The sequence below is a fragment of the Monopterus albus genome, unplaced genomic scaffold (assembly GCF_001952655.1).
Source record: "Monopterus albus unplaced genomic scaffold, M_albus_1.0 scaffold250.1, whole genome shotgun sequence".
In the NCBI taxonomy this organism is placed as follows: domain Eukaryota; kingdom Metazoa; phylum Chordata; class Actinopteri; order Synbranchiformes; family Synbranchidae; genus Monopterus; species Monopterus albus.
In genome coordinates this window covers 265,290-292,876 of record NW_018128130.1, presented here as the reverse complement: position 1 = coordinate 292,876, position 27,587 = coordinate 265,290, and the positions used below count along the sequence as shown (strand labels likewise).

Below are 27,587 nucleotides of genomic sequence, written 5' to 3'. Positions count from 1 at the left end.
CAATGTTTGCAGTTTTGCTTGGTGTGTTATACACACTTAGTGTAAAGCAGTGTTTCATTTACATTGTTTTCAAAAAGTGTGTTACAAAGTTATAAATGTATCACACTCGGTGCATTAGCTTCATGGTGTTAATGGTTTCAGAGATGGAACTTCAAGAATCACTGCTAGTGTTTAGCAGTCAGAAACAACTCTTCTGGTCAAAGTCTAACATGTCATAACTTTAATAAAATCCTAAATGGACAGTCAGCACGTTAGACACCAGTTTGTAATGTGTGTCTCTGTACAGGCTTATGTAGTCGAGGACAACAAACAACTGATCCTGGAGGGCCAGCTCCATGTGGCGCTGCAAACCATTGGCAAAGATGCCAGTTCTCTGACTCCCAAAGAGGTCAGTAAGTACACACACTCTCAGTAACACAGTACACATGCTTTTGATAAAATGCCACATTTTTTTGTTACCGAAAATACACAACACTTCTACGAGGTTTTACATAGCATGTTGTAAAACAAGGAGCCAATCTGAAAGCTGACACAGGATCAACAGTGGACAGTTCAGTCTTTTGGATTTTATACATATACGTATATATATATATATATATACATACATACTTTGGTCAAAATTCAGATCATGACTATTTAACATGATTACTCATCAATTTTGGAAACATCCTGCATTTACTGAATTTTTAAAAACTGTCTTTTAAAGTGTTTTTTTTTTTACTTTGACGTCACTGAAGAACACGTTAAGTATTCCATCTAGAAAATTGTGATAGACAGTTGAGAGGAAATTCGGCAGCATGGAGCTTGGAGCCTCTCTACCTTAGAAATAGGTTCATCATAAACTGTGGCCATAACAGTTGTGGCTAAAGACCATGCATGGTTATGCACGTCTCCATATATATGATAAAAAAAACTACTGTTATGCTCACTGATATGTCATCTTCCATATCCATCTATATGATTAGCCTATAGAGTCTGTTATAATTAGGAGAACATTGCAGTAAAACAGTATTTATGTGGTTTTCATACTGTAAAAGGTTGGGGATATATAGGCCTATACACTCTCAACACTACCTGGATTTGATGTAGCCTGATAGGCTCAGTATCTATTAGAAAGGGAAGCAGATGCCACCACCTCACTCCTCGCCAGCGGAGAGTGAACGGTGCATGTCTTCAGATATTTCTAAGAGTTTAAAGATTGCTGGACTAATCCCCCTTGATATCTGGCCACACAGTAAATACCAAATACATTTAGTGAAAATCAAAATTCCGCCTCTTCATCAGGCCAACTGTGAGATGCTGCTACTGTTTGTGTTTATCTCCAGTCGCTCATGTGCTGCAGCTGTGCCTGTGCAGATAATCTTGAACATTCCAAAACCTGAATAGGATGTATACATGCAACAGTATCCTGGTTTCTTTTGGAGTACTCCACCTAGCATTTTCTGGTTTCTCAAAACCGGGATAAGAGTCTGTCCTATTTTCTGAAATCGGGATATGATGTTTACATACACAAAAACTTCATAAAGGGATACTGGTGTCCATGTAAACTCACTCAATGAGATTATTCCTCTCTAGGTAACCTGATAACTATTGTCACGGCACAAAAAACCTTAGCCCCTCATTTCCACTGGATGCGGCTGCGTTGCATTCCATCTGTGACGCAGTTTTGATCATCCTCTGTGCAGCTTCATGCCCCACAGGGTCGGTCTGCGGAACTGCTCATTGTGGTGCCGATTTTTCATGTAGGCTATTTTAGTTTTTGTTTTTGGACGGGCTTCATAGTTAGATGATCTAACCATCATAAACAGTAATATTAGAGTAAGTGTCCTCCAACCCCTCACTCTGCCTCGTTCCGTTTATACAGGAGGTGGCGCTAATTTATCCTGGCAAAAATAACTACCTCCCGATGCAGCATTTTGAAGGGTCAGCACTGACCCCCCATGCTGCTACTGTTTCATTTACACAGAACAGCGAGGTGAATGTGCAGTGAAAAAGGGGCTTGAGTGTGTGTTTTTGTTTCAGGAAGCTCCAGAGATGGTGCTGCTCAAGTTTAAATCGGAGCTGCCTCCTCCGGTCGTCCTGCCCTCTGTAGAGCTGTCCCAACTCATCAAAACCAACCTGCACTACCCTGAGAACTACACACATCCCTTTGGCCAGAGCAGGTGAGATGCACTCTGACACTTGCTCGTTAGTACAATGTGATGATTCATAGACTGTATGATCTGCATGCCCCCTCCATTTTTCTACACTTTACCAAAACATTCAGCAGTCCACAGGTGCATCCAGGTGTAATAGGATCGTGGTGCTTTCTTAGAGCTTATGATGCACTCGCACCTTCCTGATGGGCAAAGCCACGAGACGTTAGGTCTCGCCACTGATTTTTACTAATAAATGTCAATTGAGTAACCTTTGTGAATAACCCCTGAGAGGAAGTAAGATTTTTAGTAAGAAGTCCAGACACAATTAATGAAAATATTTTCAACTATTTGAGGATGGCTGTTTCCCAAAACTACAAGACCACACAATGTGGAAGGCAGCGTTTCACAAACTTTGACTTTCTGCTATTAAGGCAACACTGACTTTACATGCTCAAACTTATCACAGATTTAATTCATTTACATTGTTTACACATAATGAACAGAGAAAATAGTGCTGTGGCCTCACAGCAACAAGGTTCCCATTTTGAGCCCCGGCCGACCCGGGCCCTTTGTGTGGAGTCTGCATGTTCTCCCTGTGCCTGTGTGGGTTCTCTCCAGCCTCCGTGATAGACCGGGACATGCAGCTAAACTCCCCGTAGGAGTGAGTGTGGGTGGTCGTTTGTCTACATGTCAGCCCTGTGATAGACCGGCGACCTGCCCAGGGTGGACGCCGCCTCTCACTCAATGTCAGCTGGGACTGGCTCCAGTCCCCTCACAACCCTATTCAGGAATAAGCGGTACAGATAACGGATAGATGGACAGAGAAAAGACAAAAAATGATTAGTCAAATATCAGATAACAAGATGAGGATAACCATGTCTAATAATACCATAAAGGATTAAATTAACAATCATATACTGTGGCCTTGTTGAGACAGGACACAAACACCGATTATTAATAAAAATTTAAGGAGAAAAAGAGGGTAAGCAAAGACAGAACCGGTTTATTAACCGAGGAGTATTAGGACAAATCCCAGCTCCTTTCTAAATCACCACTTTGTCTATTAATGTTACAAGCGTCTGCGCAGTATATACATCTAACGTCGAAAAAAAAATCTGCTTTAACGCAGTAAAAGGTAACATACATGAGGAGAAATTATTTCTATGAAGTGATTTTGACTATGGAACATTGCCTTTCTTCTTGACTGTGTCTTGGAAATGCAGTAAAGGTGTAACCTTAGAGGCACTAAGCTGAATAAAACAAGCTACATCTGATTGTCTTTCTATCTCTAGTCTCTGTGTGGTGCCAGTTACTCTGACTCTGTCCAACTGCTCATTGGTTCATGTGGATGTCCTCATTGACTTGCGGCACAAAAGCACCAGGTAAGTATCTTGACAGATGATCCATCACATGAATAATGTGATTCCTTCTAGCACATAAGTCATGGTGTTTATCCCTGGTTCTGTATAAATATACATACTTAAGTTATCCCAGTTGATTATATGGACTGACTGCTTTCCGGTTCTTTCATTTGTCCTTGTTTTATTTGATAGAGGAAAGATGTTAAATATAAATTAAAGCCAGTTAAATATAAACTTAAATATAACTACATTTTCTGTAGTTTACTGAGATATCCATCCATGCCTTTTTCAGTCCTGAGTCTCTGGAGGTCCACAGCTCGTTCACCTGGGTGGGTCAGACCCAATACAAGCTGGAGCTGAAGCCTCAGGAGGTGCTGTGCCTGACTCTGCGAGCATGCTTCCTTAAGGCAGGAGTCTACAACCTCAACACACCACGAGTCTTTGCCAGGCCAGCTGAGCAGGGTGCCATGTGTGAGACGAGTCAGCAGGCAGCCACCCCTGCTCTCATAATTATTAACAACGCCTGAGCAGAGCATTGTGGCTTGCAGATAGGAGGGCCTGAACTCTGTGGCCTTCCAGCTGCTCCACTAGACACATGACCATACTTGCTTTTCTTGAATAATACTGGACAGGTAGAAACACAGATGTTTTGTACCAATGACTAAAACAGAAAAGGGTTTATTTATGGCAAACAGCTACAGTTTATAGAGATTCCTGATGTTGTGATGAAGCGGCCGATGATTTATGGACCTCAGAACTCTTTACTTTCATCAGCCAAGTATCAAAAATTCTTATTTGTACGTCACTTTTTCTGTATGTGTCAACACAGGTTTTTCTCCTAGCATCCAGTCTTCCATGCCTGTCTCCACCCACCCTGTTTGACCAACCTGTCACCAGCAGCGCAAACTATTGTTTGACAAAAGTTAGGTTGTGCTGGTGTTGTACCAGAATGTTGCCTCCCATCTCCAACCTTAAAGCTAAATCAGAGACACACTACTGCGCTTCTGTTGAAAGGACTGTGTCTACATTAAGACATCACAAGAATGCTGAAAACGGGGGTTTCTGCATGTCTGGTCCAGTTCAGTTGAACTGGCCTTTAGTTCCACACTTTGGACTGATGCTCTTTGTTACCGTAAACAACTTCAATCTGCAAATATGTTAAATTCCTGAACGGATTGAGCAGTAGCTTTGATATGACTGTTGCTTTAACAGCATACCAAGAGCTGTTTACACCCTGAATGTTGTGCACCTCACCGTCTCGCCAAGGCAAGATGAAGGCTGCCAACTGAAACCTGTCTTATTGCCCATTCACCCTATAGCAACCATGTACTCGTATGTTGATTGTTACAGCCCATCCAATCGCTATACCCCTGCTCACCCCCAACCTGTGTGCTTATTTGATCAAGCTCTTGTATGCAATGACTTTGACAGCTTTTCTGAAATTTATGTATTATATTTATATAGCTATTTGGATGTAAATAGAAAATAAAAATGTAACTAATGATACTGTATGTAAGCCTGTTGCAAGAGACTGATATCTGTTCACAGTTCTGTCTTTTCCTTACAGTAGCTGCATTCCACCACTTTTTACATGGTGTAATTAAAATGAACAGACAACGTCCAGCCAGCACAAATGGCACTGTGATAGCTGAGTTTTGAAGCACGCCCCTTGTGTTTTAGTCCTACCCATGTAAGATAAGAGGAAAATCTGAGGAGAGAGGAACCGACAACATGGAGACAAGTGTACTTCAGATGAAGGATCAGAGGATCCTTTGTCTGAAGTATTCAGTCAGTGATTGATTTCTAATAAAGGTGCATGTCTTTTACAGAGGCTGGTCTTGTGCATCCTTGACCATGGCTCCTCCGGGTAGCCTCCTTGCTGCTCAGAGCAGAAATAAAAACTTTGGTGGGTCCTTCGAGATGGCAGACTGGTTGAGCAAGGAGCAATCACTTAAGGGAATTGGGATTTAACCACTATCATAATCAGCTTTATTGGCCAGGTGCATTGGATACATGAGGAATTTGACTCAGGTACATCGGCTCTCAATGTGCATGTACATATCCCCATGCAAGGGGCAAGTAAACCAGCATAAGGCTGTGTAATAAAAGCAGTATATTAACAAGCAGCAAAATAAGCAGTAGAAACAGACAGTAAACAATGTAGACAAAGGAATGCTCATTGAAATGAGATAAATCACCACAACAGTACTTAAAGCTAGAGACTTCTATGACTCTGTATAATCTGTACAAGGTATATTTACAGGTATTGCACTGAGGATTATTGTCTAATCCCACTGTCGTGGGTTAAGTGTTCATCAGAGTGACAGCCTTGGGGAAGAAACTGTCCGAGGGCAGGCTGGTATCGATGACTTTCTGCAGTCCTGACTGTCGACTGAAATCTGTACTTGTCCTGTTTGGTTGCTGAGCCAAACCAGACAGTGATGGAGAAGCAAAGAACAGACTCGATGATTCCTCTGTAGAACTGTACCAGCAGCTCCTGGGGCAGGTCAAACTTCCTGAGCTGGCGCAGGAAGTGCATCCTCTGCTGTGCCTTCTTGGTGATGGTCCCGATGTTGGACGTCCACTTCAGGTCCTGGGAGATAGTGGAGCCCAGGAACTTGTAGGACTTTACTGCTGATACAATGCTCCCAAGTATGGTAAGTGGGGGCAAGGTGGGAGGGCTCTTCCTGAAGTCCACTGTCATATCCACTGTTTTAAGAGTGTTCAGTTCCAGGTTGTTGCAGCTACACCACAGGACCAGCTGCTCAACCTCCTGTCTGTAGGCTGACTCATCACCGCTTTGGATGAGACAGCCCAAGATTGCTGGATGGGGCATGTGGGAAGTCACGAGTTGGACAGTTCACACCTGTCCACATCCAGCGTGTCATCGTGCTTTATTCAAGAGCAGTGGGGATTTCAGATTCTTGCCAGTGCCCAGTATACTTCATTCTTTTTCCAAGATCTATATGGCCATTTTAATGTATCAAACATTTAATCAGCCTTTGTCAGGTTGGGAACCTACATGAAATCCTGTTTTGTCCCCTCTAGTGTACAAGTATAATTTTGGTGAAGTTGGAGATAAGCATGTTACTGAAATTTAGCATCTCAAAGCAAGCCGTCAGGAGATGTTAAACATCTCTACAACCAAAAGTGGCTGTTCCATTTCCCCCCCCCCCCCCCAAAAAACCGGCAACACCCCTGTAGTAAACACATTCACAACTTTATTTAATCAAGTGTTTACACCATTACATCACTTTCTTACAGATTCCATCAATCAAAATTTAAAAAAAATGCTGATCCTGAAATATTTTAGAAGGTGGCACACTAAGCTCGGGGCTGCTGGACACAAGTCAATAAAAGCTGCTGCAACATATAACAGAAGTCAGACATGAAGACCACAAGGACCTCATTTCTTGGCTGATCATGTGCACTTAATCTTGCTGACTGGTAGAAATCACGTGCTCCCTTGACACAGTATAACACAGCACTGAGTCATCAGTCCCCTTGTGCTGCAACAACTTCATACCTTGGCGACTGTCTGTAGAGACAGTAGTGCTGAATGATGAATAGGATGTCAAATACCACAGACAACATACCCAGACCAAACTTTGTTGGATCACCAAATATCAGCTTCCACTCATCTGAGGACAGAGACGAGCATTAGAATTAGTACAAACCACAGTATGTCAGTCAGGTCTAGAGTCTACTGTGTTCAAAAGGTATTTGTATTACCGACAGTATTATTAGGAAACAGCATAAATTTGCATTGCTACACAGATGATACTCCGTTATTGATCTATGAGCCCAGATGAAACTGATCAATTGGTCAAATGAATTCCCAAATTTAACAAGTTATCTTGTCAGAGTGGCTGCTAACTTCAGCTAGCAGACGGTCGCAGAAACTCAATATCTGTGAAATGGAAACTTCCATTAATTTGATTTAACTGTGTGGCAGTTACATTTGACAACTGAATGCCCACAATGCTACATACAATACCAAATGAAACAGACTAGAACATAACAGCAAAGTACAGTCAGTAGTTACCGTTGTTGTAAGACTGTAAGATCATCTGTAGAATGCTGAGGATTCCACCAGTGAAGTCCAGCAACACATTGCCAATGCTCCACCCCTCAGTACTTTGTCTCCTGTAGTTCATGTACGCCTGAAGGAAAAAAAACAAAAATAAACAACCCAAACAGCCAGAAAGCCCTGTCAACACGGTAACCATCTGTCAGTGATAATTTATCTGGTGAATACAAAATAAATATATAAAAAACTTTTCTATAAACAGGAGGAAAATACAGAAATATGTGCACTCTAATGAATTCAATACAACAGTCCTGGACAGAATCCGTTGCCACTGAGAATTGAGTCAAATCTGTCATCTACTCTTATTCATTGTTGTATTTTATTGTTTACATTGTGAAGAACAAGAATACTATTGTATCTACAGTATCAAAACACACAACATTCTAACAAACCTATTAGAAGACTACTACATTGCAATGCATTACACTGTGCAGGCGTTTCCATTTTTTGACATCCGTGTCTAAGGGTATAGCTTACCTGTGGCACATATTTGATCAGCGTGACTGCTAGTTTAATGTAGGAGAAGTAGTAGAGGTAATCCAACCAGGTGATTTGTTTGGCTACAGCAAGGAACAAGCTGACCAAAGCGAATGTCCAGCCAATCAGCAATAAAACCAAGGCTGTCCAAGAGACCTTCTGATTGCCCCTCTGGAAGAGAGATGACTGACATGATTATACATGCACACGTGACAGAAACGGCTACAAGATGAAACTTTTTTCATAATATTTTTGGTTGAAAATGATCCAAAACATGTGGAGAGCTGGTGTCAGTTGGCTGTTGTGACCCAGACTCAGCAGTGCAGAAATATTCCCTTTTAAAACTGATTTTAGTGAGCGTCATTCTTACACCCAATCAGACAAGGACAAACTCAGGAGTCAGAGCTCATGGCTGTCAGTTAACATGGATACGCTACTCCTGTTGCACCAAGGCTTCAAGCTAGTATTACATTGCTATGGCTGACTCACAGGCTAGCCACTTCCCTGTTCCCGCATTCGTTGAACCAGCATACATGACAAACATGTACAGTACCACTCAAAGGTGTGAGTGGGTGAAGGTGGGGAATGAGGAAGCAATGTGGGAAGGTAACAGGCCAGGCGTTTGTCAATGTGTGGCCTCAATGCCTGATCCTGTTGAATGGTGAAAAATGTTTGGTGGTTATGTGAAGGGCCTATCCTTTTTACTGATATGTTCCTTCCTGTGCGGACCATGTCAGTACCAGAGGCCACTCTATTACAGCTGGAGTTTCTTTTGCTCTTGAGCAACTCGGACAGGGGCACCTTGGAATTCTTCGGCAGTCGACCCCAGAGAGACTGTCCAGGCAGATTCTCTGGCAGGGGGATGGAGCGGGACATGCAAACAGTCACACAGAAGGAGGAGAGATCAGGGCTTCAAAGGCTGCCACTTCCTACAGTGATCCTTGCCAGTGTTCGATCACTTTGTAGCAAGTTGGACGAATTGATGGCTAAAGTCAAGTTTTTGGAGGAGTACAAAGAAACCTATGTCCCCCACCAACAAAAACATGGCTCAAGGAGCATGACCTGGATGTCGACTTAGAGATTGAAGGGTCTGGCAACAAACTTTCAACAGTGACAGCTAAATGGGCGGCTACAGCTTGCAGGCTGATCAACACTGTGAAAGACAAGGGTCTGCTTAAAATAATTTGCATCACATCCAAAGACTGTATAGGACGATACACAACTTGTATGAAGATGAAAAAGCTAAAGCAGAGGAGGTGTTGGTGCAGACAAATGCTGTTGCTCTCACTGGAGACTACTGGACCTCTCTCAGTACTCTGTTACCTCAGGGTCCCTTTAAGGTACATTTAGGACCAGTGGTGGAAGAAGAACTTGGGTCCTTTACTTCAGTAAAAGTAAAAATACAACAGTGCAAAATACTCTGTAAAAGTAAAATTGCCCAATTGCACAGCCTTAAGAGCGTGCATATCATGAATGCTGGGTCTTGTTTGCTTTCTGAGAATCTACTGCACCTACTGGTAACTTGTTTGCCATGTAGCAATAAAAAATATACTAAAAACCTGGATTATTCTGGTTAGTCACATTGTACTGCTATTATTTTGAACAATACTGTACATAAAGTACTAATTATGCAGAACGACACATTCCTCTATTATTGTATTATAATTACTGATGCATTACTGTGCACATCACAATAAAGCTGTAAAGGGGAAATTTGTTTTAACTAGCTTCTATCCATTTAATTTGAATTACTGCTGGGTAGCTTGTGAATTTTCCACCATAGATCAATGAGATCTTATAATTATACTGTATATGCTATAAAACAAATGCAGTGGAGAAAAAAGAAGTACAGTATTTGCCTGTAAAATGTAGTGAAGCAACAAAGTGAGAATAAAAGTACAGACACATCAAAATTCTACTTAAGTACAGTACTTCAGTAAATGTACTTGGTTACTTTCCACCACTGTTTAGAACAGTGAAAAAATGCAATTAATTGCAAGTTAATTAAGGGCAATAATGTGTAATTGCAATTCAATATTTTAAAAATTGACTGACAGCACAATGTTCACATAGAAACGACACCTACCTCATAAACAGCAGCCTGGCTGATGTAGACCAAACAGAGCAGCACAGCATGAAGGCTAAAGAAGACATCATTAGCGCTGACAGGGTTAATTCCATTAGGGTTCTTCTTCAGAAACTCCTCCTACAGGGCAGGAATACAGCAGCTTGCCAGACAGCATGCACACACTCACACATTGCTGTTCATGGACCACTGTTTTGCATCTCATGCTGATGCTAAAGGGTGCCACTGGCACCCATATAAGACACTATCATGGCTTAGGTTGAAACACATGCCAATTAAAAACCACTGTGTTATACACTGGAGGTGATAACCACTGATGTTTTTTTGACTCATACCACCACCTAATGCAGACTTTCTCCCTTCATTAACTACAGCCTCTTGCTCTGGACTTCAAATATGAAAGGATCTATGTGGACTAATGAAGAATTAAAATGCTTTCTTGAAATTTGGGCCGATGAAAACATACAAAGACAACTGGATACTACACACAAAACCTCTTGAGATTTATGAAAGCATTAGTCTTTACATGTGCCCAGTTGATGCGATTCACTGCTGCTTCTTCTTCTTAGCAGATTGCAAACCAACTCCATGTATACTGTATCAAACTGTGTGCTGGGGCACAAAACAATGTTATTAGTGTGAAAGCAGATCTGCGAGGGAGAAGAAAGGGGGGGTGCAATCATGCTTGGGCAAGGTACAAAACGATCTTGCCCAATATGAAAACACCCTGGTTGTTTTCTATGCGCTTTTCACACTAATTAGAATTCCATTCCATCAAATGACTCAATCCACACTGAATCCAAGAGGCCTGCGTCTCCCATAGAACACTCCCATTTTTTATGCTTCATGTCTATTTTTCCTCCTCTGCTGCGTTTAGTGAAGCGTAATCTTGACAGTCAGCTATCTGAAATCACACAAAACCTGTTGGTTTCTGTTTCTACCGGTATTTGTTACGACTGATCAGGCTGCTTGAGTTTCACTTTAATGAGCCACAGAAAATCAATACAATCAATATATCCGTAGGCTACGAATAAAACGTGATTTCTTCCTGATGATTTCACATGAAAACTATTTTTGTCCAGTACACCTGTGTTGTTGGTCAGCCTGGTAAAGACTCTGTCCCACCGCTGTCCTGGCAGGCAGACAGCTGCTATGACGACTAAACAACGGAACGCGCCGCTCACATCTCACTATCAGCATGTGATGAATGAAGTCACGCTTCAGTAGCATCTGTGTCTCGTTTCCAGTGTGTTTTACCAGTTATTCATGTCCATTTCTTCTGGTATTGTACGTGCCCACTCAAGTGCAGTCATCTTACTGTACACTTTTGATTAAAGCGGTATCCCAAGGATTTAGCTATTCACTTTTGAAAGATTTCTCCAGGCTCAGTGGTATTGAACATGACCAGCAGACTGACCTTCATGTGTATAAGCATGAGGTGCCCTTGTAAGAAACGAGGCAGCTACCTTGATATATGGCACCCAGAACAGCCCTATGTTGAAGACACTGTAAGCAATGAAGCCAGTTAGGTTGAGAGCCAGGAAGTCAAAGTTAAGACCTATAACACTGGAGAAGAAAAACAAACAAACAAAAAACCACATTAGCATTATTTGTGTGATTCGGTAAACCCCTTGAATTAAAGCTGAAAGTCTACATTTCAACATCATGAGGTCTTAATTTTAAATCTGCTGTGGTGGTGTACAGAGGCACATTTACTAAATTGTGTCCCAGTGCAAATACAAAGAGCGGGGAGAGAAGTAACCTACCTTTTCCTCCTCCAGTTTTCCCAGGCTTGTGGATAGAAGGATACTGACCAGGCCAGGAAATAAATCCAGCCTATCACCTGAGCAATTACTGACAGGATGTTGCTATGGACAACCATGAAGCGGATCCTCACAGGCAGACTAGTGTAGAGAGAATCGGGCTTAGAGACGCAAAGAAACTGGACGGTTACAAGGTACCATCATATTCTACAGTACCATAATAACAACATATTTTTCAAAACATGTATGGAATTTTAGGATCAGGTTTTATCATACTTTTCAAGACATGTATGGAATTTTAGGATCAGGTTTACAAAATATATTGGCAATGCACACTACTATCATGCACACCCAAGTCTTCCTGAGGGCACCTGCATCTCATTCTAAGGACAGCCTATAGTTTTTGTCTAGCATGAGGCCTATAAGCACCTATTCAGTGAATGGATTGATGCAACCTGTTCAGCACAGTCTGGTGTGTGCTGCTGGACTGCCCAGCATGACATAAGACTGCTGCTTTTTTATTGCTGGTGTTTATTTCTGGGAGCACTGATGTCCCTAAATGAAGAAAACACCGAGGTACGTTATTATTCAACTGAATTGAGCATTGAATGTATAGTTCATCCGAGTTATTTCAACCTTTTTAGTAATGTTTATGTTTAATGTTGCTAAACAAACAAACAAAAATCTGTAGGTTGAGAAGAGGGTTGAGTGGAAACCTAAAAAAATATTAGGTACCACTTTACCATACAGCACACAAACTGTGCATAGCCAATACAATATGAATGAGGAATGAATCAAGAAAGATCCTTGTTGTTCATGAGTACTTCCCTGATAACATCTAACGATAGGATCTTACATTAAATGATTAGTACTACAGAACCAGATGGGAGATGTATCAGTATTGCACTCAGATTGTGGCCCCACCACCAACAGCCCAGGTCTGTCGGAGGTTTAAAGGAAGGTTTTCCTCTCCACTGAATTAAATTAGCTTCAGCTCAACTGCCAAATTATTATTATTATTTTTTTTTTTTTTTTAACACAGCATGGATTTTGTCTCTTCTACTGTATGTATGGGTACATCAGTACCATTTGGAGACAGATTTAAAAAAAATAAATAAATACAAAGCTATCCCGCAAGTCTTATGTCAGTGCACACTGCTTCTGTAACGATACCCACTTGTTGAAGTCCGTGTTGTTGCTAAACAGGTATGTGGTCACCTGACCAACATCATGGGAAGCCACACTAAAAGGGAGTGAGGTTGCATCCACTGGCAGCAACACCTAAACAAAACCAAGGATATATTACAGAAGGCTATACAGAGATAACTATGAGCCCTCTTTGTCGGTATACTTCTGTTGAGCTATGGCATTAATTTTTTCACTCCTCAGCATGTTTTCAGCAGGGAGAATGCAGCCATGGCAGCTGGGTGCAGGTACTCTTTAAATGGCTTGCAGTCAAGTGCCAACTGTCTGTGTTCCAATAATTTTGGCTGGTGTAAAATTCAGCAGTACTTAAACATAAGCTTACAGACTAACCTAGAGGAAGGTATTGCTGCAAAATGCACCAGTAAAAACTTGGATTCACGTGTTACCTGTTCAGGCAGGGTGATTACAGATGAGTAGTTCAACGTGGAGCTGTAGGTGACATTTAACTGAATCACAGCTGACTGGTTCACCGGGGAACTACAAAAATACACCAAAACCCAGTCAAAACATCACTGATCCCAATAGCTGCATTTACAAACTACAAGAACAATAGCTTCCAGGATCATGTCGGCAGCTGTGCAGTCAGCACTGTAGTACTGTGTAGTGTCTGTGTGTTACATGGCAAGTTCACTGCTTTAAGAGAACAAAGCTGAAAAATACAGCTGAACACGCCTGGCTCGAAGGCAATTGCCACTCATTTATTCCATAACACAAAACCACCACAGTTTATAGGAGCACAGAGGTTGAAGCATCAGTATCAAGTGTATTATGCAGGAAGGCTGCAGTACTATCAACAAGATTATCGATTTGTGTGGGAGTAAAGTTAAGGTGGCCTCCTTCGACTGTGTTGGCAAACGGCACTGAAGCAGATAAAGATGGAATTATTTCCTTAAACTTGGTAACAGCATTGTCAGATAGACATCTGCTGTAGTGGAATTGTTTCCCACATAGAGTATAATCCATTAATGGAAATTCAAAAGTTATTAGAAAATGTCAGACAGAAGAGGGTTATGGGGAAAAACTATTAAGTGTTCAGTTTCGATGCCATATGTCAGAACAAGATCAAGAGTGTGATTAAAACAGTTTGAGAAAAGCAGACTGAGCCTAATAACGAATTAAACACATTGTTGAAGCTGCTAGCAATTTCATGAATATTAAAGTCGCCTACTATGATTATTTTATCTGTACTAAGCACTAAATCAGACAAAAATTCAGTTAGAAGCTTAAAGAGGGGCAGGAGGACAATATACACCAACACACAGAACTGGTTTTTGAGCTTTCCAGTTCAGTTGTGAGAGGCTCAAAAAAGTTTTAACTATGGGTAACATACATCAGATGCTCTGTATTTTGACCACTAGAGGGCGCCACAGCACAAACATCATGTTTGTGAGTTTCTCTATAAAACAGATTTCTGAGCAACATCATCAACAATATACACACATTATGTAGGTAGAAAACAAAGCAGAATGATAGAGACCATAAAAAGTAATGCTGCAAAGACATGTTGTGCAGTAAACTGCTTAAATCACAAAGTATCGCTAGAAAATGTCAGCATCTCAAAGGGGAAGCAATCCGTCAAATAGAGAATGAGAAAATTGTTGGTTAAGCAATACAGAGAGACTGGGGTCCTTCTGGCCTCAGTGGCTGGGAGCTTGTACAGTGCTCATCTCATTTCTGTTGAGTGTTTCTACCCAACTTCTGTTAACTGATACTGAAAGCCTTATTTAAAAGCTTGGTGGGACCTGTGATATGCAAGGTAGTAAAAGAAGAACATTATTTACTTATTTGTTTTCATGTAAGCTATTCATTTATATAAAACACTGGATATTACATCCATGCTGATAACTGAGGTAAGAGCACTTCAGTGAAAGGTTATACATGGTCTCTTACTAAAGAAAGGTCATCTCTGGCTTTGTTCAACCGATTACTATTTAAAAATGATGAGAATCTCCAGAAGATAAGCAAACATCATAGTGCACTATCTCTCTAACCCCGAATGCACATGCATTCTTGAATGTTTGTCATCAGGAAACCTGTCTATATGCTAAAGGAGGGGAGAGTCACACCCCAGTCTGGAGGCACCTTATAAGAGGCCTGCTGAGAGACGTGACACTGGAAAGACAAGTGCTGTGTTTCCACTGTCGAAACTTAAACTGTAGAACGACATGGACTGTCATGCTTTGTGTTTCCACTACAGTTTCCCTGTGTTGGTCTCTGTTTAGGTCTCGTTGTCCTCTAAACCAGTACAAGTGCCTCTTCACTCACTGTGCTTGTAATGCTAATGCTTAAGGTGTGAAGAGCAGACATTAACCAATCACAGGGGACTGCTCTGTGAGCAATTTTCCCTTTCCCCCTGCATTCCTCGAACTTGATTTTAGCACTACCTCATGAGGGGTGCTGAAATTTAGCTCCTGGACCACACCTCCAAAATGGGCAGAGGGCAATGGAAACAAACGCAGAACCCGTGACGAGCGTTACTCGGCTCGATGTGTTTCAGTAGGTTCCTATAACAGGAAAAACCCCTTTAAGCATATCTGGTCCAAGACAACGCTTATAATGAAATGAAACAAAGGTTATAATCCAAGTCAGCAAAACCTTATATAATCTTGCTAACCATGTCCCCAGTTTTAAACTACAATACACTGTGCTCAGCTACATGATGAGATTTTAATAAGTAGATAGTAGCAGGCGGTTAGGATCAGAGGCAGACAGGTGCCATGCTGTTGGTGACTGGAAATAGAAAAGCACAGTTTGTCAGGCTGTACCCACTGTCTGAAAACAGCTCCAGTCAGCTCCCACATTCTCCCCACTGCCTCAGAGGTTTTCTGACTAATGCAAAGCAGTACAAATGTATAGATGTTAGTACAGCTTTTCCAAAATCCTTGTGCAGACTGTGTTTATGAAGTTACCTGGTAGTAATTGTGATGTTAGCATTAGAATTTTCTTCTAGTGTGACAGCATCCGGAGCAAACAAAAAAACTGTGGACTCTGAAGGACAAAAAAAAAAAAACACTTTAGAAATGAACAATTTCTCTATCAATTCAAGATGCTCACTGAAACAAAAGAGTATATACTGTAGGTTTGCATCAAAACATAGTATGGATAAAGTATATTTACCATCATCATAATCATAATTATGCTTCACTGGCGACCGAAATGTTTACCATTTTCAAAACCTATAAACATTTTTTTACTGGATGAAAAAAAGAACAGGTCATAATTCAACCAGTTTAAACGTTTATGAACAATAATCCTGTGTTTTTATTTTTGTCCTTTGTGCCAGCACCCCACAATTCACTGTAAATAGACAAAACAGTCAGTCACCAGAGATGTTGGTCAGTGTCCACAGGAGCAGCAGCTGAACAGATAGCCATTGTTTTGTCAAGCCCAGATCAGCCATCTCTGCAAAAGGATGGATACTGCTGACCTAAGGCACATAAAGCAATCTCAGTCATGTATGCACACCAACCTAACAGAGTAAATGCATAGCCTGGGCTCTAGATTATAAATGCAGTAGCAGTCTAATCTGAATACATTTTTTTAACTGTTTCAGGTGTGGATTATTGAGCCTCCAAATATCCACTAACTCCAATGTTTGTTTGAAGGATGAGATCCGAGGGGACGCCTTAGGTGCGTGGGGAATCTGTCCAGTCGCCTGGTGCCACATTAATATCACCACCTACAATCACCTAATCTGTCTGATGAGGGAACTGCCATTGTTCAGTCAAAGCCTCCAGATCCTAAAATAGTGTCCTGTTTTTACAAAAGACTATGACTTGAGAGTATGATGCGATACCTGAGAGTCCAGTTAAATAACTTTATAAAACTACTAAACCTTTGTTTCTTTTTTTCTTCTGTTGTTGTTTACTGGCTTATGTCTGTTATTAATTACTATTTTTGAATTTTACATTTGACTGTTATATTGTTATTTCTTGCAATAATTAAAAACCATGACAGTAACAAGGTGAGGCGCGGCTAGAAAAAGGTAAAGGGGGGTAAAGGTGGTTACTAACAGTCAGGATACAGCTTAAAACCTTAAACTCAAAAGTGAAGATATGCTTTAACTGACAAAAGAAAATATAATGCGTTCTGCTATTCATTTGAGAAATGCCATCTCTTTATAACAGCTCCAGAAAGCAAACTTAATTTGACTGTGTGCGTCAAAGAATATTGACGTTTGACAACAGAACTTTCATCACGTCTACTTGGTCTCGGGGAAACCGTGTTATAAGCTAATTATATAACAACAAGTTACCGACAAAAGTAGCAAACTAAGCAGAAGCTGTCGGAAGCCATGCATTTGCTTTACTACAAACCAGTAAAGAAACATATTAAACTTACCACAGCTGTTTGTAGACAGACTTTACTTCCTCATTGGCTTTTTAAATAGCTTCTTCTTCTTCTGTGTTTGTTAAAGGCAGCCGGCATCCTTTTGTTGCGTTGCTGCCACCAACTGGACTGAAGTGGGTATTGGGGAGCTAACATTTTACTATTTCTAATAACTAAAAGGAAGAAATAAATAAAGCAATTCCATCCATCCATCCATTTTCCTCCGCTTATCCGGGACCGGGTCACTGGGGCAGCAGTCTAAGCAAAGATGCCCAGACTTCCCTCTCTCCAGACACTTCCTCCAGCTCCTCCGGGGGAATGCCAAGGTGTTCCCAGGACAGCCGAGAGACATAGCCCCTCCAGCGTGTCCTGGGTCTTCCCTGGGGCCTCCTCCCGGTGGGACATGCCCGGAACACCTCCCTAGGAAGGGGTCCTCCCAAGAAATATTGTTTCGAGAATATTTCTTCTTTCCACCATTTTGTCCGCTGCTAGAGGAACTCTTAAGCGCTTAAAAGTCCTCCTCTCTACTCTTACGGATTTTTACCTTAGGAGATGTTCTTAGGGCTAAGATGTTTCGTGAATCACTTTTATCTTTACTAAAATTTAGTGCTAAATTTAAAGGGAAATTCTAAAAAAAAAATGTCATAACTCTGAGAGTTTTCTTAGAATTTCGTCACTAGGAGCAGCTTTTAGGCTTAGGAAGCTTTGTGAATACGGGCCCAGGTGTTTCAGGCAGACCCAGTGCCACAGGCATATAAAATCAAGCACCTAGCCATGCAGTCTCCATTTACAAACATTTGTGGAACAAAATGGGTCATTCTGAAGAGCTAAAGGACTTCAAGCATGGTTATGTGATAGGTTGCCACCTTAGCAATAAGACAGTTCGTGGAATTTCATCCCTGCTAGATATTCCACAGCTGTACGTGGTAGTACTGGAAAGTGGAAGCGTTTAGGAACAACAGCAATTCAGCTACGAGGCTGAAGACCACATAAAGTCACAGACCAGGGTCATCGACTGCTAACTGCAAAAAGGTCACCAACACTGCTGACCAGAAGAGCTCCTAACTCCCACTGGCATTAATGTAAGCACAGAAACTGTGTAGCGGTAGCTTCATGGCTTCATGCATGCCAGCCTCACATCACCAAGTCCGATGCCAAGCATCAGATGGAGTGGTGTAAAAAAATAAGGCATGTGTGCATTTAAATAGGAAATATGTGCAATCAAAAATAGGGAAAATCAGATATTTAATTTAATTTAATTAAAGACTAAAAATTTTGACCAGAATTTTAGGCAAACGAAACAAGATTGTATGCAGGTAAATACAGCTCCTTGTCCCTAAATGGTTCCGTCGTCCCAACATTCAACAATGCGTGACGTACCATCGCGTTCTCTGTTTGTATTACTCTTGAGCCACACTCCTTACCAGTTGGTGGCGTCAATGCACCAATTCGTTGCTTGCCAACCACCAATAAACCCCAGAAGAAGAATTAGTAGACGACGAAGAGGAAGAAGACGACGACCTTTGGCTAAATGCTTCCTGTTAGGGCACATGACTGCACCATGAACAGAGTGCTGCCATACACCTATCAGAAAATCATTGGTTGACTGTTTTCACAATGGCGAACGTGGTTTTTATGAAGCGTTATGCTCCACAATGTTTGGTATCATGGTAAGACTCACAGAATAAAGTTCGCGAAGGCTTGCCTCGTATCTGGACTGACAAGTACGCTCATGTTAGCATAACCTACTGTCAAACATTCTGGAAATTACGGACAAGAATGGTCACGTGAGATTTCACTTATGTTGAATGACCTTTAAGATATTTTGTGTGTGCCGCAGATGGTGGTCGTGTGTCCGTATGGGCCGCTGTGTTTGCCTTGTGTTGACCCAGACAGGTTGCTAGTCATTGTTGCCTCTCCGTTCATACAGTGCGCGGTTCGTCCAGGCGTCTCTGTTCCACACTCGGATCACTCGGTTCAACTCCAACAGGACATCGGTGGCGCGCTGTTATCGGCAGAGATACGAGAGGCTGTATCCTGTGCTGCTGGTCCGGCCAGATGGGTCCACCGTCAACATCAAATACAAAGAACCCAGACACATTCTTACGGTTAGCGCACAGACTCCTTCACTTTTTGTTGTGTTTCCATAGAGTGCTGTTTAACGTGCATGTGCAGACTGTTTTATTAATAGAATGATTCAAAAATGTTCCTCGGGGTCTGGACTTGCATGATAATACACTGACAAACCATCTGAACTTTATGATTATTTTCGTTTGTGCAGGCGCATTAAGAAACTCTTTTAAAGTCAGTTTTATCATTGCACTTTAATAAATGTGCATTGGCTATAGTGCTGATTTTAAAAAATGGTTGATGATTTGAATTTGCTCTCTGTTTATCTAAGCCATGTATAATTCCCACACATCCTAAGGTTATCATCATTAACAAAATGTAAGGATCTGTATATGCCTGTGGGAAGTGGTATATCTCTGCCCTACTGTTTATAATGCCATCAACCGGTAAGACGAAATTGGCATACCACAAACCAGCAGTGATATACCCCACAGAACTGACATATGCCTCTAGACAAAGAGTGGCATACCATCACACATTTTTCATTCTCAGTGTCTCTAAATACGACATCTAGAGACATATAAAAAATAATGTTCAAAATTCAGACAGCTGAGATATCCTGCCTTTCATCCTATTGTCAAGCACATGATGAATAAACTGACTTATTCAATTAAATCATTTCATTTAAAATGATTTTAGCAACGACATGCTCTGTCACTACCCTAACCCAACCTTGGTAATACTGACACTTACGTAAATACGCATTGCCCCAAATTCATACTCTACTTTAGTAAGATAATATACGGTGCACAGGTACTATAGTGAATGGGTCTGAGTATGTTCATTCATATTAAATTTAGTAAATTAATTTTTTTCCTATGTTTTGAAAGCTGCCAGTCAATCTGTCTGCTCTGTCTGAAGAGGACCGTCAAGCTCGACAGAAAAAGAAACAAGTAAAGAAGACTGAAAAACAGACAGCAGTTCACTATGAAGATGACTTCAAAGCTGAGAAATACAGCCACTTCTGGAGGAAGAAATAACCAATTTATATGTGAATGTCACGTGTGACTGAGGCAACCTTTTTAAATTAGACTCTTGAAAATATAAGTTTCCATTTGTTCATATACAGTGTGTTTAAATGAGATCATTTTCATTCCAAAAATGATTCTTCCAAAAGAGGCAAACTTGAGATGTTGAAACCCAGACTTAAAACATTCTTATGGCAGAATGTCTGAATGAACACCATGTTTCCAAGAGGAAATTCTGATGCTGGGTTTTTCTTGGAGTCTAGGGGTTACACTATAAGATGTGTAAATAACACGCTAAAGCAGGAAACCTTAACAATATTATGTTGATAAAACTTTTTTTTAAAGCTGTTTATTGTTGTGGTGAATATTTTATAAGTCACAAAACATGTTGGATGGTCTCCATATTTTGTTGTTGATGGATGGGCTTGGTGGCCTGAAGCACTAAAGATGTCAGCTGGACTTGCTTTAAGTTTTTGAAGATGTTTCATCTGTCATCCGAGAAGCTTCTTCAGTTCTGACTGATGGTAAGTCCTATGTGTTGAACCTCTGTGGAACTGTTAATGCCTTTGGTAAATCCTGGTGCCTGTATTTCATTGTTCTACAGTATTCTCCCCATCATCCTCAATCATCAATCCTCACTCAACCGTTATTTTAAGTTGCAATAAATGCAAAGTTTTTTTCAACTTAATTTTTTTTTTAATATCACTTTCTTTGCCCTATTATTACACTTAAAAATATGGCTACATTTCAATGCACTAAATTCCAAGTTGAATTGTTTCTAATCATTGTTTAAAATCAATTGTAATATCTGTGGCTTTACTCAGTAACTTCAAGTAATATCTTAAGCTATCATGAGTAAAATTGCACCTCTTGGAAACATGTTACCAAAACCAATACAAAGACACATGTAAGGTTGCCCTACACAACCATATTTAATAAAGCTGCAAGTGTAAGGAAGGGGTAGGCACTGAATTTAATACTAAACTTCATCATGGTTTGCGTTTTTCATTATTATGAAAAGAAACTACTATGACTAAATTTAATACAGCCTATTTTATAAACAGAAAGTTTCCACCATGAATGGGCTTTTCAAAATACAAATAGTAGAGTGTCTGATGTGTTTTAACTCTCCAGCAATGCATGTTGGGAAGTATGCTATTTTGTTTTTTTTTTACAAACTTCACTTAATGAGTTGAGTGAATTCTTAGCAGTTCATTCAATTCATCAATTTTGTGATTAAAAAAAAAAGACTAAATGTTCTAATTACCAAGTTATCTCTGTTTAACATGATCACTGCATTGCATATTTCAGATGCGTAGTAATAGTAAGTAATAAAATAATATGGATATATTGCAAAGGAATTGAGAAGAACAGTGTTTTAGGGATACTGGGTTAATAGAATATGAAAGTTTGGTAGTTAGATTATTTTGACCCACTCCCATTCAGAAGGTGGCGGTAATGCATCTAACGTTGCTTAACAACCGCCTAAAATAGAAGAAGGGGAAGACGTTTCTCGCGAGACTTCTGTTTCTTGGACTGTGTCCTTCCTGATCAGTCTGAAATGGGTTACTGGGACATACCAGACGGCACGGATTGTGTCCAAAAAACATGGATTACAACCAAAGTGGCCACAGCTTTGGGTAAATATCAGCATTGATTATACAGTTCGTGTCGTGCTGGCTATAGATATCGGTCGCTGCACTTGGTGAACGCAAGTTAGTTGTGTGCTGAAACAGCCTTAGTGTTTAGCTAGTGTGAATGCTTTTCAGTTAGTAGATTAGCTCAGGACTGGTGCTGCATAAATGCATTCATAGTGATTTTTGATTTGTCATATATTCAGTCTGCCATTGCATCTCTGTACATGGGTCGTTATAATCTTCACATCCTGCTTATCAAAGGTTTTTGTGCCACTTAATACTTCAGAATAAACAGCAGTGCTATGTACAGACACTCCCTCTGATGAGAAAGACACACCGGAGAGCCTCCCGTACAACGCTAATATCAGCTACAACACAGCACATGGGCCATAAACATGCTTGTGGCGATTGTCAGACCCCCTGCAGAGAAAAGTCCAATAGTGCCTTCAGATTGGTGTTGGCCTTGTTTCTGTCCAAGGTCAGAGGACACTGAGTGGTGCCAGTGTCCTCTGAGCCTCCATGTCACACATTATATAGCAACGAGACAAAGGTCTGAGAACTTTGTGCCATCTTTCTCATTCACTACTACAGACAGTTCAGTTTGGCTCTGTCCAAAATAATAGAGATTTCATAGTCAACCCTAGAAGGCAGTTGTTACTTTTTGTTGTTTTGAGGTTTGTTAATTGTGTGTATGTGTCTTTGTTTGTGTGTTCCTAGGCCTGGTGGGTACTGCCTATCACATAGTGGCATTCCAGCCTGATTCTGCATTGGCAGCGCTACAGAGAGTTACAAACACAACTGTTACCATGGGTAAGTTTTCATATTATTTTTCACAAATGCACAGTACGTAGTTGTGTCATGTACAGTATAAGTTCCAATTCCCACTGCTTAAAAACATAACAGGAGATTAGAGAGAGAGATGTGATCTTTACATAAAGAAGCAAAAGTAGACACAAGCTAGCAGGTGAGGTGGTCTCACCTTGTACAACCCATGAGTAGACACACAGTAAAATTTCAGAGCTTAGGGTATAACGTTCTCCGGCAATGTGCCAGAGAACAGTTCTAATGCAAGGGCTTTTTTTTTTTTTGACAATGGATATTATATAGAAAGTATTCTCACAAATGTTTTAATGTTTAAGAATAGGCCAATGGCTGTATATGTATACTTTTACTAATAAAAACCTTTGTTTGCACTTTGATTCAGTGAATTGTCAGCACAGTATTCACGTGACCACAGCACAATACATTGAAAAAGCTCTGAAATGAACACCCTGTTCGTTTAGTCCAGAAGATCATAACCATATGAAAACTAATTTGGTAATCGTTTAACAACAGCAGATCAACTATGCCCCATCCCGGTGTTTAATAGAGATCAAAGGAGAAGTGAGTGTTGAAAAGTTTGAAAGAGCCGTGTTGGATAGTTGGATCAACTTTATGGTGTTGAGAGTTGTACTTGGACTTGAATACAGTTAATCTACCAGACTATGGTTTCCGACTGAGGAAAGGGTGAGTAGGCGATGCATTTTTCCACCACTGAACCTTTTCAAGTTAATGTGATTCACATTCAGAAATGGTTAGATTTGGTGCTTCTGTCTCTGAAAGGGATTGCGGTGTCTTTTGGCTTGTAGCCTACAGCTTGCTGTCTGTGTTTTTAGCAGACCAATATTTATGATTTGTTTTGTTTTTTGCGTGTTGATTGATTGTTATAACAGTAACCTACATTAGGTATCTGGTTATGTTCAGACATCTTCAATACTTTAAATCACGCTATGCTCAGGGAAGAATCTAGAACATTTTGGATGGGGTTGCCAGGCTGGGCACAGACGCAGAGAGGTGTGGCATGAAATACATACAGTATCAAAGGTAAATTAAATCTCTAGGCCAATGACATAAGCTATATATTATAAGAATCAAATTGTTTATTTTGTGTAAAAATGAGTGCTTTCTTTAGTTAACACACTCTACTACTACCTCTTGCCAACCCTATGAGTTTAGGTTCAACTCAAATTTCTTTTTGTGGATTAAGCTTCTTTATGCCCACCCTGGGCCTCTGTTCAAACTCATGAATATAGATCTTGATATTTTCCTTTGACTCACTAATTCAAACAGGGGGGGCTCTTTTTCCTAATGTATTTTGCACTGGCTATTTAGCTCCAGTACTTGTGATCTTTCCTCAAATAGCATCATCAGAGTAGTATTGTTGGAGCAGATCACAAGCACAAAAGGAGCTTTTCCATTATAGGAATCTACCAAAAAATGTCGTGCCACATAACATTTGTCACAGGTTCTGCATTTGTTTCCACTATGGTGCGCCCACTTTGGAGGTGCGTTCTGGGAGCTAAATTTCAGCACACCAAGGGAGGTTGTACTAAAATCAAGTACCAGGCATGTGATGGGGGGTGCATGTGCACAAAGTAATCACTGATGATTGGCTAAAAACAAAGCAGGATGGTTCGTGTCAACCCCATAGGCTATGCTTGATGATGGTTAAGGGAAGAGCAAGGTATACTGCTTGTTAAGTTCCGATAGTGGAAACACAACCAAAGCCTCATTACATGCAAATGAGTTATGTATTTGAACCCTTTTAAGTTTGACTGTTAGAAGTAATGATGAATTTTGGATTTATAAAAACACTTAATTTTCATGAAGATGGTAGAAGGGTAAATTCTATATCATCTCGTCTGAGGTGAGTTTTGCCTCCCCACACTTTGAAAACTGTCTAGATGGTTGCATCAAATTGTACAACATTGATATGTGTGTCTCTCTGTGTTGTACCAGCCACCGTGGGAGCCATCTTTGGCATGACAACATGTCTCGCTGCTCAAGCTCGTGACGCCCCAGATGAGCCACTGAATTACTTTATCGGGGGCTGTGCCTCTGGGATATTTCTGGGAGCCAGAAGTAAGTATCACTCCTGGTAGAGGAAAGCAGGGTGCTTTCCATTCAGCTAATTCTCCTCCCAGCTCTGTCCTTCAGTCTAAAACACAACAATAATAATAATTATTATTATGCAACAACAAAAGTGTGTATCCCTCAGTGGCCTCCCCTCAGTGTTGGTTACTGAATTCAGCTGAGTGGATTTAGTTTTAATTTCACACTGTTTCCATGTTCACTCAGTCACAAGCATTCTCATACACACCGGTGAACAGCCACCAGAAGCAACTTGGGCTTAAGTGTCTCGCTCAAAGACACTTCAACATGTACAGTGGTGTGAAAAAGTGTTTGCCCCCTTACTGATTTCTTATCTTTTTGCATGTTTGTCACACTGTAATGTTTCAGATCGTCAAACAAATTTATATATTAGTCAAAGATAACACAAGTAAACACATCATGCAGTTTTTAAATGAAGGTTTTTATTATTAAGGGAAAACAAAATCCAAAACTATAGAGCCCTGTGTGAACAAGTGTTTGCCCCCCTGTCAAAACACTGGTTTATCGCACCTGAGTTCAATTTCTCTTGCCACACCTGTTCGCAATCAAGAAATCACTTAAATAGGACCTGCCTGACAAAGTGAAGTAGACCAAAAGATCCTCAAAAGCTAGACATCATGCCGAGATCCAAAGAAATTCAAAAACAAATGAGAAAGAGAATAATGGAGCTCTATCAGTCCGGAAAAGGTTATAAAGCCATTTCTAAAGCTTTGGGACGGCAGCGAACCACAGTGAGAGCCATTATCCACAAATGGCGAAAACATGGAACAGTGGAGAACCTTCCCAGGAGTGGCCGGCCGACCAAAATTACCCCAAGAGCACAGCGACAACTCATCCAAGAGGTCACAAAAGACCCCACAACAACATCCAAAGAACTGCAGGCCTCACTTGCCTCAGTTAAGGTGAGTGTTCATGACTCCACCATAAGAAAGAGACTGGGCAAAAATGGTTTGCATGGCAGAGTTCCAAGACAAAAACCACTGCTGAGCTGGAAGGTGTGTGTCCCATTATGTGTGGCGTAAAAGTAACACCGCATTTCAGAAAAAGAACATCATACCAACAGTGAAATATGGTGGTGGTAGTGTGATGGTCTGGGGCTGTTTTGCTGCTTCAGGCCCTGGAAGACTTGCTGTGATAAATGGAACCCTGAATTCTGCTGTGTACCAAAATATCCTGAAGGAGAATGTCCGGCCATCCGTTTGTGACCTCAAGCTGAAGCGAACTTGGGTTCTGCAGCAGGACAATGATCCAAAGCACACCAGCAAGTCCACTTCTGAATGGCTGAAGAAAAACAAAATGAAGACTTTGGAGTGGCCTAGTCAAAGTCCTGACCTGAATCCAATTGAGATGCTGTGGCATGACCTTAAAAAGGCAGTTCATGCCCGAAAACCTTCCAATGTGGCTGACTTACAACAATTCTGCCAAGATGAGTGGGCCAAAATTCCTCCACAGCGCTGTAAAAGACTCATGGCAAGTTATCGAAAACGCTTGATTGCAGTTGTTGCTGCTAAGGGTGGCCCAACCAGTTCTTAGGTTTAGGGGGCAAACACTTGTTCACACAGGGCTCTATAGTTTTGGATTTTGTTTTCCCTTAATAATAAAAACCTTCATTTAAAAACTGCATGATGTGTTTACTTGTGTTATCTTTGACTAATATATAAATTTGTTTGACGATCTGAAACATTACAGTGTGACAAACATGCAAAAAGATAAGAAATCAGTAAGGGGGCAAACACTTTTTCACACCACTGTAAACTGGAGAAGCCAGGAATCAAACCACCAACCCACTGCTTAGGAGACAACCTGCTCTACTTCCTTAGCAACAGCTGCCATACTGCTATGCAGTCATTCGCATTTTTGAGACAAAGTGACTAATGAATTTAAACATGTATATAAATGCTGTTTATTTCAGTACTTAAATGTTAAAATTATGCTAGTAGGTTGCCTAACTGAAGACATCGTGTTTGCTCTGTGTGTGTGTGTGTGCGTGTGTGTGCGTGTGCGTGTGTGTGTGTGTGGCTATGTCTGTTCACAGCCCACAGTGCTATAACGGGCACGTCAGCATGTCTGGGGTTAGGAACACTGGCCTTCTTCACAAAAATTGGCAAGATGGAGGGATGGAAGATAGCTGGACCACCCGAACTATGAAGAGGAAGATTATAAGATTAATTGTTGTGTATAAAGAGTTCATTTAATAAACATCTTGTGAAAATGACCCACAACTGAGTTGGTGCCCTTAACTTCATCTCAGACTGTTTCAGTAGTGTCTTAGTTTTGCATGCTATTTGGGGTGCCATAGTTTGTGAAACTCAAAATGTTTTGGTGAATTAAACTATTTCCACTCAGGTGGTTCTGGACTAGGACTATAGTGGTATTTTGCACTGGTTAGATTTCCCAAGCAGGGAAAATAAGCACAGCTACAACCTTCTGTGTTCAGAAGCTCTCTCTCTCTCTCTCTCTCTCTCTCTCTA

The 27,587-nt window shown here is 40.8% G+C and overlaps 4 protein-coding genes across 5 annotated transcripts in view; 3 read left to right on the top strand and 1 right to left on the bottom strand.

Annotated features, from left to right (window-relative positions):
* The window catches only part of trappc8 (trafficking protein particle complex subunit 8), a 44,978-nt gene extending 39,825 nt beyond the window's left edge, over positions 1-5,153 (top strand). Inside the window, exons 26-29 of the mRNA XM_020620873.1 lie at positions 287-388; positions 2,023-2,162; positions 3,431-3,520; positions 3,792-5,153. Of these exons, the coding sequence (XP_020476529.1) occupies positions 287-388; positions 2,023-2,162; positions 3,431-3,520; positions 3,792-4,026 (567 nt within the window). The 3' untranslated portion in view covers positions 4,027-5,153. The remainder of the gene's footprint in view (positions 1-286; positions 389-2,022; positions 2,163-3,430; positions 3,521-3,791) is intronic.
* A 1,571-nt stretch (positions 5,154-6,724) lies between these two features.
* ctns (cystinosin, lysosomal cystine transporter) lies at positions 6,725-17,557 on the bottom strand. The gene is made up of 11 exons (XM_020620925.1): positions 17,463-17,557; positions 16,446-16,548; positions 16,031-16,109; positions 13,508-13,598; positions 13,093-13,196; positions 11,919-12,056; positions 11,619-11,718; positions 10,153-10,272; positions 8,067-8,237; positions 7,545-7,662; positions 6,725-7,140 (listed from the first exon to the last, which is right to left on the bottom strand). The coding sequence occupies exons 2-11, from the start codon at positions 16,519-16,521 to the stop codon at positions 6,995-6,997; spliced, it is 1,143 nt and encodes a 380-aa protein (XP_020476581.1). The 5' UTR covers positions 16,522-16,548; positions 17,463-17,557; the 3' UTR covers positions 6,725-6,994.
* A 1,401-nt stretch (positions 17,558-18,958) lies between these two features.
* Positions 18,959-20,896, top strand: mrpl55 (mitochondrial ribosomal protein L55). 2 transcript variants are annotated; one of them, XM_020620931.1, is made up of 3 exons: positions 18,959-19,120; positions 19,381-19,558; positions 20,411-20,896. In XM_020620931.1, the coding sequence occupies exons 1-3, from the start codon at positions 19,068-19,070 to the stop codon at positions 20,558-20,560; spliced, it is 381 nt and encodes a 126-aa protein (XP_020476587.1). In that variant the 5' UTR covers positions 18,959-19,067; the 3' UTR covers positions 20,561-20,896. The 2 variants fall into 2 exon arrangements, with proteins under 2 accessions (XP_020476587.1, XP_020476588.1); XM_020620932.1 differs by lacking the exon at positions 18,959-19,120 and adding an exon at positions 19,154-19,237.
* Positions 20,897-22,042: 1,146 nt separating this feature from the next.
* On the top strand, positions 22,043-27,331 carry ndufa11 (NADH:ubiquinone oxidoreductase subunit A11). The gene is made up of 4 exons (XM_020620930.1): positions 22,043-22,188; positions 22,903-22,995; positions 24,964-25,086; positions 27,152-27,331. The coding sequence occupies exons 1-4, from the start codon at positions 22,110-22,112 to the stop codon at positions 27,262-27,264; spliced, it is 408 nt and encodes a 135-aa protein (XP_020476586.1). The 5' UTR covers positions 22,043-22,109; the 3' UTR covers positions 27,265-27,331.
* The last annotated feature ends 256 nt before the right edge of the window (positions 27,332-27,587 follow it).

Bases quoted from the DNA above. Each gene is read 5' to 3' on its own strand.
- ctns (XM_020620925.1), bottom strand. From the start codon at position 16,521: ATGGCTGATCTGGGCTTGACAAAACAATGGCTATCTGTTCAGCTGCTG. The intron at 13,599-16,030 runs GTAACTTCATAA...GTATTTTTGTAG, and splicing joins AACATCACAATTACTACCAG to TTCCCCGGTGAACCAGTCAG. The intron at 12,057-13,092 runs GTGGGTATCGTT...TCTCTACACTAG, and splicing joins AACAACACGGACTTCAACAA to TCTGCCTGTGAGGATCCGCT.
- mrpl55 (XM_020620931.1), top strand. From the start codon at position 19,068: ATGGCGAACGTGGTTTTTATGAAGCGTTATGCTCCACAATGTTTGGTA. The intron at 19,121-19,380 runs GTAAGACTCACA...CCGTTCATACAG, and splicing joins CCACAATGTTTGGTATCATG to TGCGCGGTTCGTCCAGGCGT. The intron at 19,559-20,410 runs GTTAGCGCACAG...ATGTTTTGAAAG, and splicing joins AACCCAGACACATTCTTACG to CTGCCAGTCAATCTGTCTGC.
- ndufa11 (XM_020620930.1), top strand. From the start codon at position 22,110: ATGGGTTACTGGGACATACCAGACGGCACGGATTGTGTCCAAAAAACA. The intron at 22,189-22,902 runs GTAAATATCAGC...GTGTGTTCCTAG, and splicing joins CAAAGTGGCCACAGCTTTGG to GCCTGGTGGGTACTGCCTAT. The intron at 25,087-27,151 runs GTAAGTATCACT...GTCTGTTCACAG, and splicing joins GATATTTCTGGGAGCCAGAA to CCCACAGTGCTATAACGGGC.